We start from the raw sequence: 15901 nt of genomic DNA, 5'->3' as shown, positions 1-15901 counted from the left end.
GGATCCTTATCTCACCATGCCTCCACAACCCCTAACAGTTGAAGTCTGTGAGAAGAATAAGAGGGGTTCTGTCAGTAGAGAAAGGACTATGGAGAATGTCCAGTTCTTCAAGAAAGTTTCCTTGGGGACCAGGAGGGTGAACACGACACACAAAAAAAAACTTGACCAGAGAGCTAACAGCATTGAATTCAAAGCATTGGGTGTTGACATGAGACAGTGCAGGAGATGCAATGCGCCATTTCAGAGACAATAGCAAAGTTGTACCACTGCCCCTGCCCATTTCTCATGGAATATAAGAGAAAACATAGACAGAGAGCAGAGCAGTCAGTGTAGCCAAAACATAAAGAGTGATCAAGGTCTCAGTCAATGCCAGAAAGTGAAGGGAACCTAAACCTAAATGAAATTAGCTTTCTGTACAGCAGACTGGCAGTTCCAGAACCCACCTACCACCATTGTTTGAGATTGAATCAACAGTGGTGGTTATCTGAGGTTGCTGGTAGCATGGCCTCTGTTTTGTGGAGTATAGCTTCTGAGTATGCAAAATGTGATCACAGAGACTGATGTGAGGCACATGATAGCATAAGGATGATAATAAGGATTTGATATATTGATCTGATATATTGATCTATTTATTGATAGTTAGTGCATTGAATTAATTATGCTTTACAGTTTATCTAGCATGAGCGGCACAGTGATGTAGTGGTTAGCATTGTCGCCTCACAGCAAGAAGGTTCTGGGTTCAAGCCCAGTGGCCAACGGGAGCCTTTTTGTGTGGAGTTTGCATGTTCTCCCCATGTCTGTGTGGGTTTCCTCCGGGTGTGCCGGTTTCCCCCACAGTCCAAAGACATGCAGGTTAGGCTTATTGGTGGCTCTAAATTGACCATAGGTGTGAATGTGAATGGCTGTTTGTCTCTATGTGTCAGCCCTGCAATGATCTGGTGACTTGTCCAGGGTGGACCCATAGTCAGCTGGGATAGGCTCCAGCTTGCTCTGCACAGGATAAGTGGTTACAGATAATGGATGGAGTTTACCCAGCAAAACATTCTTATATAGAAGTAGTTGATGAAACAAATGCTTCTGCCAACTTAAGGTCACACATAGCTGGTTGATCCGTGAGAATCGTGGCTGGGGCTACAGTAGCCATTTGAGTAGATTTTGGAGGTGATCTGTTGTATAAATTTGGGTGGAGTACGGTAAATATGCAAATGAAGCCATGGTATCCGTGATGATAGCCACGTAAGGCACCAGTAAAACCAGTGGCAGCAGAGACGTATAGTAACATATGGTCTTATGGCAATGACAGTATTGCGTACAGTTTTCATGGCTGCAGTAAGGCATAGCCATGGCAAGATGAAATAAGCCATGCCCCCCTTTTCACTTTCTGCAGAATGTTGTTCCTTGAACATTTTGAGCTTGATGGTTGTGACGGAATGTAACAGTAACTCCTGGTAGCCCACGTAAGCCTCACGTATGCCTCAAGGATGCTCACGGATGCCTTCACAGTTGTGCTGGATGAATTTATCCGGGGCTTGACCCACGGCAATTTTCAGCACAACAAAACTTTCCAGGGATGCAAGCCACATCCTCCCAGTTGTTAAGATAGCTCCCCAGCTCTCGTGTATTCCCATGGAAGGGCCTGGAATGCATGCTGGTTGATCCATGGAAGCCTCAAAATCGTCTATCAGCATCTACCGTGAAGTGATTCCAGCTCTGTGAGACCTTAGCATAACTAATTCAATTTTGATTCACCTGCCCCACCTAATGTCTCAGTGCTTGACCATGTTGGAGCACATCTGTGGTTCTTTGATAGCTCAACTAGAAGAAGAAACCTTTATTTGTCACATGCACACTTCAAGCACAGTGAAATTCATCCTCTGCATTTAACCCATCTGAAATAGTGAACACATGCACACACACACCCAGAGCAGTGGGAAGCCATACTACAGCACCCGGGGAGCAGTTAGGGGTTAGGTACCTTGCTCAAGGGCACTTCAGCCCAAGGCCACCCCATGTTAACGTAACTGCATGTCTTTGAACTGTGGGAGAAACCGGAGCACCTGGAGGAAACCCATACAGACACAGGGAGAACATGCAAACTCCACGTAGAAAGGCTCCCACTGGCCGCGAACCCAGAACTTTCTTGTTGTGAAGTGACAGCGCTAACCACTACACCACCATGCCACCCACTAATTTCACTAGTTGTTGACAACAGTGTATAGTGTGGTGATTTAATTCCAGAGTTAACGGCACCAGTCTTTGGTCTGTGGGAAGAAACTGGAGTACCCAGAGGAAACCCACGCAGGCACAAGGAGAACATGTAAACTCCACAGTCGGCTGCAAGGTTCGAACCCAGAATCTTCTGCTGTGAGGTGACAGCGATAACCACTGAACCATGCTTAACATCAACAATTTGTTCATATATTAATGAAATAACAGGAATAGAATGAAGAATAAAAATGAATATTTATTTGATCAGGGTTAAAGTAGTGCTTCATATTCATCCTGCACAACAGAACATATACTGTATTATGAAACTATTTTTATGAGTATGATTAGTCAGTATTGGTTGGTAACAGATTGTCTGATTTGCTCTAATCCATGCTGAGGTTAATGGTAGATTGCTATATTGTAGTGAGGAGGGAAAAAAACAGGGCAGCCAGACTGATATATGGCACTCGCTCAACAGCACACACTCCTGAGAGAGAGAGAGAGAGAGAGAGAGAGAGAGAGAGAGAGAGAGAGAGAGAGAAATAATTAATAAATATTTAAACCTAAAAGATCACTAGCTAAGATGAAATATTAGAATGATGAGAAGAAGAAACAAACTGTTTTTTTGCCCAAATCAGTATCTTTTGCCCACATCATCTCTGACAGTGATTTTTTAAATAATTTTTCCACATTACATAAATAATAATACATTTTTAATGTGAACCAAAATTTTCTTTAACCAGTTTATCTCTTATAACTGATGGGTTTCCTCCTCTGCATAATTAACGGTTATGCCACAAAATCAAGTCATACATGGGCTGATAGCCGACGAGGCGCGTAGCACCAAGTTGTCTATAATCCATGTACGATGAGATTGAGTGGAATAACTGTTTTATTCTATCCACATTCACTAGATTTTGAGAAACGTTGCATTTTTATTTTTTTGCAAATTCAATAAATAAAAACTTTGTACAAAACAAACCGGCAAAATGACAGTAGCATTTTGCGAAAAATGCAATAATAATAATTCTTGAAAAACAAAAAAGATATGTTCTTACCATCAAATACTTTCATTCCATATTTGTGTTGCTTTTTTGTATTTTTTTGGGTTTTGTTTTCAAGTAGAGTTTTTATTCCATCCTCGGTTGGTTCAGCAACACGCTCCACCATTTTGTTTTTCTCTGCTCATGGTACGTATACGTATGAGCTGATATCCTAATAGTAGAGTAGCCAATCAGAGTGCATGATTGCTCATATCTAGTGAATATGGATAGAATAATACAGTATATTTAACCCTTTAAAGCATGACACTTGATTTGTATTTTTTGGGGTTTTGTTTTCGAGTAGAGTTTTGATTTCATCCTTGGTTGGTTCAGTAACATGCTCTGTCATTTTCTTCTTCTTCTTTAGGGTTTTTTTGGTGGTTGGCAAACCAACTTAAAGGTGTATTACCACCACCAACTGGGCTGGAGTGTGGAACAGGAGATATTGGGGGGAAACGAGATTCTTTTAGCTACTTCTGTTTCTTTTAAATATTTGATAACAAAGTGATATATCTGACTTGATGCGCTCCACCATTTTGTTTTTCTCTACTCACAGTATATGAGCTGATAGCCGAGTAGTAGAGTAACCAATCAGAGCATGCAATTACTCATATACAGTGAATCTGGATAGAATAAAGCTTGTTGTTTGTCGCCCTGGATAAGAGCGTCTGCTCAATGCCATGTAATGTCATGTAATGTGAGCCCAGGGTTTGTGTTTCCTTCCTCATGAAGAATAAAATCCTCTCTCTATTTTCATCAGTTCATCTCTTACCTGTGTTGGTCATAGCAGATTCACTCTTATCACCAGTAAAGATCTCTAAGGAAAATACAATATAGACATCATGTTTAATGCTGTGATTGTAACCAATATCAACACCACAATTACCTTATTAATTTCTGGATATTAAAAAAATATATTTTTATACCTTATTTATTACAAGTACACAAATTTCTGATGTCATACTTTTTATCTGTTTATAGTTACATTAATGTTGGGGAACATTAAAGTCATTTCCTCAGCAGGTTTTCTTTTTTTTCTCTCTCTCTTGAAGTTAATAAGACAAAAAAAAAATCACAGCTTGTCATGTTAAAGTTATGTAAAGTTACAGCGTTACCTCTGACTCGTACAAAACCCTGACACAGGAGACTCCTTCCCTACATTAATGATTAGTGATTGCAGACATTTTTAAATCTGTTTATCATTTGAGACACCCACCTTTTAATGGAATGACAGTCAGTTCCACCACAGGAGTAGCGTTACAGAAGTAAATCCCTGAGTCTGACACTAATGTTTCATTTATTACGAGGGATAAATTAGCTAGTACACTGTATCTGGGATCTGGATCAGGTTCGGATTGGGCAGGGTTTTTTCCCTGTTCAGCCGTGAAGATGATCTTTCTCTTTCCATAAGCATGTTTACTCCATGACACTCTCCCCTCGTTTTCACAGGAAATGATGATATTACTGCCTTCTTCAATTCTCTCACCAAATATGGCTGTAAGACACAAATGAAACATTTCCCTGTTGTATAATATAACAAAAAAAAAAAACAGCAAAACTACTGAACCCTACTTAAAAAGAATAATCTGGATGCTTCAGTATTAAACAATACTGAACAATAAACAATAAAAAGGTATACAAATTATACCTTATTTATTACAAGTACACAAATTTCTGATGTCATACTTTTTATCTGTTTATAGTTACATTAATGTTGGGGAACATTAAAGTCATTTCCTGAGCAGGTTTTCTTTTTTTTCTCTCTCTCTTGAAGTTAATAAGACAAAAAAAAATCACAGCTTGTCATGTTAAAGTTATGTAAAGTTACAGCGTTACCTCTGACTCGTACAAAACCCTGACACAGGAGACTCCTTCCCTACATTAATGATTAGTGATTGCAGACATTTTTAAATCTGTTTATCATTTGAGACACCCACCTTTTAATGGAATGACAGTCAGTTCCACCACAGGAGTAGCGTTACAGAAGTAAATCCCTGAGTCTGACACTAATGTTTCATTTATTACGAGGGATAAATTAGCTAGTACACTGTATCTGGGATCTGGATCAGGTTCGGATTGGGCAGGGTTTTTTCCCTGTTCAGCCGTGAAGATGATCTTTCTCTTTCCATAAGCGTGTTTACTCCATGTCACTCTCCCCTCGTTTTCACAGGAAATGATGATATTACTGCCTTCTTCGATTCTCTCACCAAATATGGCTGTAAGACACAAATGAAACATTCCCCTGTTGTATAATATAACAAAAAAAACAGCAAAACTACTGAACCCTACTTAAAAAGAATAATCTGGATGCTTCAGTATTAAACAACTACAGGCCAATATCAAATCTACCATTCATCGGGAAAATCCTTGAAAAAATTGTCTTCAATCAATTAACTGCCTTCTTGATATCAAACAGCTGTTTTGATAACTTTCAGTCAGGATTTCGTGCCAATCATAGCACTGAAACAGCGCTGATTAAAGTTATAAATGACATACGTCTTAATACTGATGCAGGCAAAACATCGGTCCTGGTGTTACTGGACCTCAGTGCAGCTTTTGATACTGTTGATCACAACATACTGCTATATCGACTTGAACACTGGGTTGGGTTGACTGGTAATGTTCAGAATTGCGGTGCCAGGTCTTAATTATTTTTTAAAAGTAGTAAACAGGCACCCTTGTCAGACATAGTGGCTCCCAACTCGTTAGTTGTCAGGGCATGTTACAACATGCCAACTTCAGACACCCTGGCGCCACTGTCCATCACACGCCAACTTCAGACACCCTGGCGCCACTGTCCATCACACTGTGCTGCGTGGACTATATAAGATGCGCACAAACATCGAAGAAAACACAGCACACATCAGACGGGGACTCCATGCAACACCTGCTTCTCATCAGTGAATATTTGGATCCGTTTCTCTCTTTCTTTCTCGGTTTCATTTCTTTCTTGCTTTCTGTCTTTCTATCGCGGACGTGTCAGGATCCAACGTCCATCATTTGTGCCGTGTGAGCATTCCGTGCGTCCTTGAATGTAAGTTGTTTATTGTTGCGTAGCTACTGTGTTATGTGTGTACTCGTTATCTGTAACTGTTACATGTGGCGGTAAGGCTAGCGAGTATTTCTTCTCTTATTCTCTCATCCTGTGTCTGTCTATTTTCTTACGTGTTTGTTCTGTTCTGTTCAGTAGCCATGTAATGATAGCGCTTGTTTTCTCGACCACGGTTTGTTACGGGAGCACATTTCATTATTAGCTATTGCCGTGTTGGGAGTGTAGTGGTGGTATGTACAGTTCATAACCGCGCCACATATTCTAACCTTCTATGCGCAATACAGCGCGGGGCAGCGCTTAAAGGAGCCATGCTCCCCTTCATTCAGCCGACACACTCTGTGTCTTCATGCGGGTGTGACTCGCTGTAAGCAGTTGCACCACGCACCTTGGTAATGATAGCTGCTGTAGGCAGCTATCCTCATCCTCCGTGTACGTTGTACACATTGTACATATTGTGTACATATCGTGTATATAGTCAGTATCTAGTGTGTTGTGTTATTTATTATGGGGTGTAAGTAGCATTCATTGGGCTTTACATTGTTTTACTTATATAGTATTCATTTGTGTGTTTTACATTTGTATTACATTGTATATAATTATTATTCATTTGCGTTAATATATATTTAATGCGATGTGTATTTGTATTTATATCATTGTTATTATTTACATTATTGCTTGTGTGTATATTATTGCTCATGTCTTGTTGTATTTGTATTTTATTCTGTTTTCTAGTAAAACCACGGTTTACACGGTTTCTCGTGAGTGGACATCCATTAATTCCTGTTCTAACCGGACAGCCTGGGTAGCTCGCTGTATACCTGATCCAGTGTCCCTCTTATACAGTCCTTTACCCTGTCCATCACCGGACACCCATTTTTATATGGTCCTTCGAGCCGGATACAGCGTTCTACACAGTCAGGATGTCCACTCATGATGGCAGTGCCCGTCCTTGTCGTGAGCACCACCACCCCAGGCACCTGGATGACTACGTGGTGACCCAGGCTCAGCGACGGCTGCCACAGGACGGTGCACACACCCAGGATGATTCTTCCCACGTGGGAGACAGCAGGCCCCGGGAGCCATCACACACTCCCCCTGCTGGGCAGACTCCCCTGGACACGTCAGCAGCTATCCTCCTCGCCCTTCAGCAGATACGGGAGGACAATCGGCAGCTGCAGCGGGATGTGCAGTATCTGTTGCAACAACACTATGCATCACCTCCACGCACTCCAGCGAGGGACATCCAGGTTCCAGCCGTCACGCCTGGAACCCCCCCAGCAGTCTCATCATCACCACTGCAGCATGACAGAACATACAGCCCTGCTGACTCAACCAGTGGACATCGCCGCGCCCCGGTGGCAGAGCAGTCGTCACCTCTACCTCGGCCACACATCGCAGGAGCTGAGGCAGCGACGTCCACACCGCCACACGGAGGAGCTCCCCATCTGCCAACACTACTGACGGCAGAGCTGACAGAGCACCTGAGGAGCATGAATCTGCCACGGGGTCACTCATTCACGTCATCCTCACCCTTTCCTGCCACCCCACAGTACTCAGCGCCATTCAGCCCACGGCGCCCTTCGTCTGCTCAGAGACAGCGGACGTCATCACCGGTGTCGGCCGGTCAGAGGGCAGTGGCACCAGATCATCACAGGCTGTCACCTGTCCCACAGCGACTGACATCTCTTCCCCCTCAGGAGCTGACCTACCGCGGGCCCAAGATGCGAATCCCAGCGTTCACCGAGGACGACCCACGGCAGTTCAACAGGATGCAGCTGGCGCTCGACAACGTCCTACCACCCGACGCGACAGAGCGCTTCAAATATCAGATCCTGCTGGACCACCTGAAGCTAGAGGATGCTGTCCTGGTAGCGGATGCTTACTGCCACAGCAGCTATCCCTACAGTGATACGATGGCAGCCCTCACAAAGCTCTTTGGGCAGCCCCGCAAACTGGCACTCAGGCAGATCAACCAGGTCCTGGCTGAGCCCCCTGTCAGGAGCGGTGACCAGAGAGGCTTCAGGAACTTCGCCCTGAAGGTGCAGTCCTTGGTGGGGATGCTGGATAAGATGGGGACCCAGGAACAGCTTGAGCTACGGTGTGGTTCGCATGTGTCTCGGTTGCTGCCCAAGCTGCCTCACGAGCTGCGTACTGCCTTCAGGCGGTACATCGACCCAGACCGTGTGCCTGTCCCCACACTCTTGGACTTCGCCGCATGGTTACAGCACGAGGTTGGTGTGCAGCTGGACGAGACCAACGACCCGCCAAAGGCAACAGCGAGCCAAGCAGAGCGGCAGCGGAGCACCAGAGGCAAGCAGCCGGCAGCCACACGCTCCACCACGGTCCTGCTGGTAGACCCCCCAGCCAAGTCAGCTCAGCAGCCATCAAAGTCAGCTCCACGTACACCCGCCAAGGTGGAGCCTCCAAAGAAGTACTGCCCCTTCTGCAACAGCACGGAGCACTACTTCAACCAGTGCACTGCGTTCAAGAGTATGTCACTGGAACCAAGGCTCCAGTGGATCAAGACCGGGAAGAAGTGCTGGAGGTGTGGACGCGACCATCAAGCAGCTCAGTGCTACCTCAAGGCACGGTGCCCGAAGTGCAATCGCCTGCACCTCGAGGTACTGCATGAGGTGAATGCACAAAGCAGGCCGGAGACTGCGACACTGTCTTCACCCAGCCAGCCATCCACCTACTACCTCGACCCAGCACGGAGAGGTAGTTGTGTGCTGCTGAAGATGGTGAAGGTGCTCCTTCATCACGGGGGCAAGAAGATGGAGACCTACGCCATCCTCGATGACAGGTCAGAGCGCACCATGCTCCTCCCCCAAGCAGCGCAGCAGCTTGGCCTCAAAGGACAGAGTGAGAATCTGGCCCTCCGCACCATCCGTCATGACATCAGAACGGTGCCGGGGAGGTCAGTGTCCTTCTCTGTGTCATCCCTCAGTCAACCGCAGCAGCGGTACAAGATACAGCGGGCCTTCACATCACCCGAACTGGGACTGTCCCCTCATTCACACCCAGTTGAGGCTCTCCAAAAGACCTACCGCCACCTCAGAGGGCTGCCTCTTCACTCCGTTACTCAGGCCCGTCCGCTGCTCCTCATTGGGTCTGACTACCCAGACCTCCTCATCCCCATCGAGCCTGTGCACATAGGCCCACTAGGTGGACCCATTGCCCTGAAGACACGCCTTGGGTGGACACTTCAAGGCCCCGCCAAGGCTGTCAAGCAGCGGTCTTCCACCCCAGCGTGCCTGTTCATCAGTGCACCGTCACCATCAGTGGAGCTGCTGCAGGACGCCACTGAGCTGCGGAAGTCCCAGTTCTGCGGCCACATCACCGTGACCTCTGACCCTGCGCTGCCTGATGCAGGGACCTTCAGTCAATATCCAGAGCTGCTGGAGGCCACAGTCAGAGCGCGTCACGGGGCGGCCACATCCGCCATCACAGCTGAGGACTACAGGCAAGCGGAACTGGCACTCCTCAGGAAGGCACAGAGTGACTCCTTCCCCGAAGACCTCACCCTGCTCTCAGCGGGGAAGCCAGTCTCCACTGACAGCAGGATCCTCACATTGTCCCCGGAGTACGACGCTGAGACACAGCTGATCCGGGTCGGAGGTCGTCTGCGCAGGTGTGACACAGTTGAGGAGGAGACTCTGCACCCCATCCTGCTTGACCCTCAGCACCCCATCACACAGCTCATCATCCGAGACTTCGACAGCCACCTGGCGCACCCAGGACCAGAGCGAGTGTTTGCTGAGCTGCGCCGGCGGTACTGGATCATGCGTGGGAGAGCGGCTGTCAAGAAACATCAGCACAGCTGTCCAGAGTGTCAGAAGTGGCAAGGCACACCAGTGATCCCCAGAATGGCTGACTTGCCACCATCAAGTCTGCGCTTGCACAAGCCAGCCTTCTATTCCACTGGAATGGATTGTTTCGGGCCGTACCTCATCAAGATCGGCCGACGCACTGAGAAATGGTGGGGCATCGTTTTCAAGTGCCTGACAACCCATGCAGTGCATCTAGACCTCCTCACCAGCATGGACACTGATGCTTTCTTGATGGCCCTGCGGCGCTTCATCGCACGCCGAGGGAAGCCACATGAGCTGCTCTCCGACCAAGGCACCAATTTCAGAGGGGGTCAGTCTGAACTGCAGGAGACGTTCAAAGCCCTCAGCCCAGAGCTACAGTCCCACTTAGCCAGTCAACAGATTGACTTCAAGTTCAATCCTCCACATGCTCCGCACTTCGGTGGTTCCTGGGAACGGGAGATCCGTTCCATCAAAGCTGCCCTACACACTACACTCGATGCACAGACAGTCACTGAGGAGGTGTTGAGGACAGTGCTGATTGAGGTGGAAAGCATCATCAACTCCAAGCCCTTGGGTTACACCTCGTCAGACATCGCAGATCCAGATCCCATCACTCCAAACATGCTGCTGATGGGGCGGCACGACCCCTCCATACCACAAGTGGTCTACACCGACTCCGACATCCTGAGCAGGCGCAGGTGGAGACAGTGCCAGGCCCTTGCGGACCAATTCTGGGCTAAGTTCATCAGGAACTACCTGCCCTCTCTTCAAACCCGCTCCAAGTGGCAACGAGACCGGGAGGACCTCATCGTTGACAGCATCGTGATGATTGTCGACCCTCAACTCCCACGTGCCCTGTGGCCTGTGGGCAAGGTCACTGCTGTCATCCCTGGAGCAGATGGCAGGGTACGTACTGCACAGGTGCAGGTCAAGGACCGGACCTACACACGCCCAGTCTCACGCCTGGTGAGACTCCCTTCACTCCCTCAGGACACCTCTGCCTGACATCATGGACACAACTTTGTTCCACAAAGTTGGGGGCGGCTGTTCAGAATTGCGGTGCCAGGTCTTAATTATTTTTTAAAAGTAGTAAACAGGCACCCTTGTCAGACATAGTGGCTCCCAACTCGTTAGTTGTCAGGGCATGTTACAACATGCCAACTTCAGACACCCTGGCGCCACTGTCCATCACACGCCAACTTCAGACACCCTGGCGCCACTGTCCATCACACTGTGCTGCGTGGACTATATAAGATGCGCACAAACATCGAAGAAAACACAGCACACATCAGACGGGGACTCCATGCAACACCTGCTTCTCATCAGTGAATATTTGGATCCGTTTCTCTCTTTCTTTCTCGGTTTCATTTCTTTCTTGCTTTCTGTCTTTCTATCGCGGACGTGTCAGGATCCAACGTCCATCATTTGTGCCGTGTGAGCATTCCGTGCGTCCTTGAATGTAAGTTGTTTATTGTTGCATAGCTACTGTGTTATGTGTGTACTCGTTATCTGTAACTGTTACATGTGGCGGTAAGGCTAGCGAGTATTTCTTCTCTTATTCTCTCATCCTGTGTCTGTCTATTTTCTTACGTGTTTGTTCTGTTCTGTTCAGTAGCCATGTAATGATAGCGCTTGTTTTCTCGACCACGGTTTGTTACGGGAGCACATTTCATTATTAGCTATTGCCGTGTTGGGAGTGTAGTGGTGGTATGTACAGTTCATAACCGCGCCACATATTCTAACCTTCTATGCGCAATACAGCGCGGGGCAGCGCTTAAAGGAGCCATGCTCCCCTTCATTCAGCCGACACACTCTGTGTCTTCATGCGGGTGTGACTCGCTGTAAGCAGTTGCACCACGCACCTTGGTAATGATAGCTGCTGTAGGCAGCTATCCTCATCCTCCGTGTACGTTGTACACATTGTACATATTGTGTACATATCGTGTATATAGTCAGTATCTAGTGTGTTGTGTTATTTATTATGGGGTGTAAGTAGCATTCATTGGGCTTTACATTGTTTTACTTATATAGTATTCATTTGTGTGTTTTACATTTGTATTACATTGTATATAATTATTATTCATTTGCGTTAATATATATTTAATGCGATGTGTATTTGTATTTATATCATTGTTATTATTTACATTATTGCTTGTGTGTATATTATTGCTCATGTCTTGTTGTATTTGTATTTTATTCTGTTTTCTAGTAAAACCACGGTTTACACGGTTTCTCGTGAGTGGACATCCATTAATTCCTGTTCTAACCGGACAGCCTGGGTAGCTCGCTGTATACCTGATCCAGTGTCCCTCTTATACAGTCCTTTACCCTGTCCATCACCGGACACCCATTTTTATAGGTAAAGTTATCAATTGGTTAAAATCACACTTAAAAGATAGAAGCTTCTTTGTAACCATGGGAAATTGTACCTCAACATCAATGTCCTTGACCTGTGGTGTCCCCCAGGGGTCGATCCTTGGACCATTACTATTCAACCTTTATATGCTCCCACTTGGACAAATTATCAAGAACAACTCAATTTTGTATCACTGCTATGCAGATGACACCCAAATTTATTTTGCTCTATCACCTAATGATTATGCCCCCCTTGAATGTCTCTACCAGTGTATCGACCAAATCAACAACTGGATGTCATAAAATTTTCTTCAGCTGAACACAGATAAAACAGAAGTAATTATATTTGGGAAAAAAGATGAAAGACTCAGGATTACCACTATTCTTGACACAAAGGGGATTAAAACAAAAGATATGGTTAAAAATCTTGGTGTTTTCATTGACAGCAAGCTAAACTTTGACAGTCACATGAAAGCAATCACTAAATCGGCATTTTATCACCTAAAAAACATTTCCAAACTAAGAGGACTTATGTCAAACAATGATCTGGAAAAACTTATACATGCCTTCATCTCTAGTAGGGTTGATTACTGCAATGGCCTTTTCACAGGCCTGCCAAAAAAGACCATCAAACGACTTCAGGTGATTCAAAATGCAGCGGCTAGGGTTCTCACACGAACAAAAAGAACAAAGCACATTACTCCAATTCTAAGGTCCCTTCACTGGCTTCCAGTAAGCTACAGAATTGACTTTAAAGCATTGCTGCTGGTGTACAAATCTCTAAATGGTACAGGGCCCAATTACCTCTCTGATATGTTACAGCGGCCTAACCCAATCAGATCTACCAGATCGCAGCAGCAAAATTTACTGGTAAAACCTGTTGTTAAAACAAAGTGTGGTGAAGCAGCTTTTAGCTACTATGCAGTACAGCTATGGAACCAACTCCCAGAGGACATCAAAAATGCTCCTGCTGTTGGCAGCTTCAAATCTAGACTAAAGACCAAGCTGTTTTCAGATGCTTTCTGCTAACTGATAAATATCATCTTTACATGTTTTAAACTTTACTTAACTTTTACAGTCTCTGCATGTTTTAAACTTTACTTAACTTTTATTCTATTTTATTCTGCTGTTTTTTACTGAACTTTTACTTCATTTTATTATTTTATTTCTACTATTGTTTAATTCTTTTTTTTCTCTCTTCTTCCCCATTTATTTTATGTAATTTTATTTTCTATTGTTTACTGTTTTGCTCTTACCTCTGTAAAGCACATTGAACTGCCACTGTGTATGAAATGTGCTATATAAATAAACTTGCCTTGCCTTGACTAAACTATCCACTGAAACAGACATTATCACATGTGATTTCTCTACATGGTTCAAAAGAAAAGGAAAGAGGCCGCACTATGCATACAGATATTTATTTATCCACACAGACATGTTTCGGTGTGTGCCTTCCTCAGTGTGCTCAAGTACATCAGTGTTATTACAAATCTTAAATACCCACACCCATGTACACACCCCCATCATCAACCAATGATAATACAATAAAATTAAATACAATAATTGGCAATATCAATACAGTAATTAAAACAGTCAATTAGTCTTAAAACCTCTTGTAAAAAAAAATCCAAATGAAATTATGGAAATATGTCAGCACAAGTATCATCAATTCACATGTTTACAAGAAACAGGTCAAAGGCAAATCTTCATTCATTCCATGAAGAATGCAATATTCAAGTGAAAAATAAACCAAACCTCCCTTTGTAGGAGGCGATTCTCACGGTCTCCACCTCTTGGAGACTGATTGATCATTTCCAAGCCCATGAACCTGAGCACATTGGCGTCATGGCCCGCAACATTAAAGTGTCTTGCAACTGACGACCTTTCATAATTTTTTTCTAAATACACATTTATGTTCACAAATTCTAGTTTTTAATTGCCATTTTGTTTTGCCCACATAAAATAGCCCACAAGGGCATATCAATAAATACACAACAAGCAAGTAATTCTGCCCTTTACTTTATATGTTCTATCTGTTTTCGGATGTGTAAAGGATTTTTCTCTGAGCATGTTGTTACATATTACACAATTACAGAGGTGGACAAAGTACCCGACTTCATTACTTAAGTCAAAGTACAGATCCCACTGGTCAAATGTTATTCCAATACAAGTGAAAGTTGCACAGTCAAATTTTACTTAAGTTAAAGTATTGAAGTACTTGCTTTTAAAAATACTTAAGTATTAAAAGTACATTTTCTGTCAACGCATAGTTGTATTATTACCACAATGCTTACAAAACCTAATGCTGTTACCAAAGACAGAAATGTGAATTCACAAAATGAACACATGCTGTGCCATCATAGTGGTTTAATGTTAAGCTAGCTAGTCAGTGTGTTACCAGAGTAGCCTATCGCACGGAGACTCGTGCAAACTCAGGGATAACGGAATTAAACTATACGAAGTAAACATGCATAACTCGCTGCTGTGGGAGTCCAGGCAAAGATAATTTATTGCTGCGCACACACAGTTTTATACCTTCATATCACGTGACCTTAACAATGCACATTATTGGCTCCCCTCATAATACAAAATAAAAGTATCCTGTGCAATTTAAACAATTGAGGGCATATAATATTCACATATGTCAACACCCCCACTTGCACTCACATTGTTACTGTAATAAATCAAAACAATTTACCACTGTGTGGCACATTACTCATGCAGTTACTCTCCAAACATAAACTTTCCAAATTTCAACAACTTAAATTTGGTTGCTGGCTTTGTCATCACATCTGCCACCATCTCGTCAGTTGAGCAATATTCCAGGCTCACTTTCCCATCATTTACTGCTGACCTCACGAAATGATATTTTATGTCAACATGTTTGCATCTTTGTCTGCTTACAGGATTTCTCGCTAAAGCAATTGCGCCTTGATTATCCTCATACACCTTTGGTGGCGTGCATTGATATCCATCAATCCCTTCCAACAATTGTACCAGATACATACATTCTTGTACAGTTGCAGCCAATGCCATATACTCTGCTTCGCAAGTCGACAGTGCAACAGTGGGCTGCTTTTTGGTTCTCCATGAAATTAGAGGTCCACTCTCACTAAGACTTACACAATAACCTGTAGTGCTCCGTCTGTCTGTCTGATCAGCTGCCCAGTCTGCATCACTGTACACTTGTATCCGCAGTTCCATGTCATCAGATTTTCTGTAACACAACTCTTTGTCACTCGAACCCTTGAGGTACCTCAGCACGTGTTTCACCGTTGCCCATTGCTCTTCAGTAGGCTCACTAAAGTACTGTGACAGTTTACTGACTGTGTAACTAAGATCTGGTCTGGTGCATGTAGTCAGATAAAGTAAACTACCCACCACTTCTCTGTATTTTCTTGCATCTGTCATTTTCTCAGCATCATGACTGT

General features: G+C 44.5%; 1 protein-coding gene across 2 annotated transcripts in view; it reads right to left on the bottom strand.

Annotated features, from left to right (window-relative positions):
* Nucleotides 1–2444: 2444 nt before the first annotated feature.
* The window catches only part of LOC132875055 (uncharacterized), a 50248-nt gene continuing 36791 nt past the window's right edge, over nt 2445–15901 (bottom strand). For both annotated transcript variants that reach the window (XM_060911646.1, XM_060911655.1), the window contains 4 exons: nt 5189–5467; nt 4468–4746; nt 4024–4068; nt 2445–2695 (listed from right to left, as the gene is read on the bottom strand). In XM_060911646.1, the coding sequence (XP_060767629.1) occupies nt 2622–2695; nt 4024–4068; nt 4468–4746; nt 5189–5467 (677 nt within the window). In that variant the 3' untranslated portion in view covers nt 2445–2621. The remainder of the gene's footprint in view (nt 2696–4023; nt 4069–4467; nt 4747–5188; nt 5468–15901) is intronic.

The sequence above is a fragment of the Neoarius graeffei genome, chromosome 2 (genome assembly GCF_027579695.1).
Source record: "Neoarius graeffei isolate fNeoGra1 chromosome 2, fNeoGra1.pri, whole genome shotgun sequence".
Taxonomy (NCBI): domain Eukaryota; kingdom Metazoa; phylum Chordata; class Actinopteri; order Siluriformes; family Ariidae; genus Neoarius; species Neoarius graeffei.
Note: the sequence above shows the minus strand (reverse complement) of the source record. Positions and strands in the feature narration are given on the sequence as shown.